Source organism: Dipteris shenzhenensis, chromosome 20 (genome assembly GCF_047967505.1).
Source record: "Dipteris shenzhenensis isolate YYH24624 ecotype China chromosome 20, Dip_SZ_1.0, whole genome shotgun sequence".
Classification (NCBI taxonomy): domain Eukaryota; kingdom Viridiplantae; phylum Streptophyta; class Polypodiopsida; order Gleicheniales; family Dipteridaceae; genus Dipteris; species Dipteris shenzhenensis.
In genome coordinates, this window is record NC_141615.1 from 55591248 (window position 1) to 55592948 (window position 1701).

The 1701-nt window shown below is 50.3% G+C and overlaps 1 protein-coding gene across 1 annotated transcript; it reads right to left on the bottom strand.

The window, feature by feature from the left end:
- Nucleotides 1–632: 632 nt before the first annotated feature.
- Nucleotides 633–1208, bottom strand: LOC147889873 (uncharacterized). Its single transcript, XM_087391332.1, has one exon. It carries the CDS (start codon nucleotides 1206–1208, stop codon nucleotides 633–635), a length of 576 nt encoding a protein of 191 aa, XP_087247458.1.
- Nucleotides 1209–1701: the final 493 nt, after the last annotated feature.

The window sequence follows — 1701 nt, forward strand, 5'->3', positions numbered from 1 at the left end:
TTGGAACAAAAACACTCAGAGCAGAGACAACGAATGTTCTGTATTCCAAAAAGAAGAGGCCCTGTGGTCAAAGCGCCACAGGGCAAAGATTACGTGGAAGCATAGCTCAGATGCAGAAATTCTCACACTCTCTCAGGATTACAGATGGAGCTCGCAGCTCACGTATCCTCTCCAAGCCCTGTTGTGCTAGAATTCTGAATCCTTGTGAGTTTTGTGTGTTTGAATTTTGGAGGGAGTCTCCCTTGGTTCCAACGTTCAGCCGCCTTCATTAAGGCTTCATTCTTCCTTTTGTACTTTCCTCCCAACAGATACTTTGAAGGGCCAATCAATTCAAATCCTCCCGTTTGAATTGAGCCCTTTAGAGCCTTAGTTGGGAATCCAACCACACCATGGGCTGCTCCCCTTGGTTAGGTCCTAGGGATGTCAAAGGGTTGCTCCCCCTTGACCCAACAGAGGGCAAGGACTTCCTTCTTCCTGCCGATGTCGAATCCGAAGGTGATGATGAAGGAGGGGGTGGATTGAGACTCAGTCCCTTGTCAACGGGCCCGTTACATTTCCCCCCTTTTACTCTTGCTCCCTCGCTTCTTTGGAAAGGAGTGTGAATCATTGTAGCCGCGCACGATGTCCACGAACTACCATAGAGAAGGTTCCATCCTCCATGAGTCTTCACTTGAAGGCTGCTCCCTCCAGTGACAATGGTACAGCCTGTTAGGCCCGAACTGATTCAGTCTATCACAGTGTGCCATGATACTCTCGAGGTCTTCACCCTCTCCACGATCCATCACTAGAGCCGGACCTCTATTCCTCTGCTCACGGGCTGGATCAGCATCTTGTTGAGCACCCTTCAACATGGAAACGTGAAAGGTGGGATGAATATGTAGATGGGGAGGAAGTTGCAGACGATAGGCCAGCTTGCCTACCTTCTCAAGGATCTCGTATGGCCCCTCGTACTTGTGCGCAAGACGATCCGTGAGCTCCTTTGGCATGCCGAACTGCTCAGGGTTCAGTTTGAGGTAGACCTTCTCGCCAACCTCGTACTCTACATGCCTCCTCTTCCGATCTGCGAATTTTTTCATCCTATCTTGAGCTTTACCCAGCTGCTCCCGGGCAGATCTAAAACTTGTTACCCACTCCTCGTGGAAGGCTCCTCCTGCTCGAGCTACTCCCCCTATAGTAGGTAGTATAGATGCTTCCCCCGCTGGTTTCATTCCTTCAGCTTTATCTTGCCCACAACTATGGCTGGAGGGTCTGATCCTAGATACACCTCTATCCTCTGGTCTATCTCCCGTTTAGGATGAAGCTCCCTTGGGAGCTTCTCGCGTAGGATATCAGCGTACTCCGTCAGTAAAACCTGCACCTCATGTGGTACATGTCCCATAGATGGAACTGAGTTCTCCTCATGCTCTTCGATGACCGCTAGGTAGGCTTGACTACCTTTTCCTACTGCTTCTTGCAACGCTGAGAGGAGTTGGGGCAAAGGGCCTCCCTTTTGCCTTGATGCTTTTACCACCTCCCAACCTCCTTCCTTGCAGAATACCAGCTGCTCGTCATGGCTGTCGATAAGGACTCTGTGGGCTCTCAACCGTGTTTGCCCAAACACCATGTCGAAATCATCCATTTCCACCACAGAAAATTCTGACCTGTGAGAACAGCCTCCCACTTAGATACTTACTCCTTTGGCCACCTTGGCAACTACTTGTC

Bases quoted from the DNA above. Each gene is read 5' to 3' on its own strand.
- LOC147889873 (XM_087391332.1), bottom strand. From the start codon at position 1,208: ATGAAACCAGCGGGGGAAGCATCTATACTACCTACTATAGGGGGAGTA.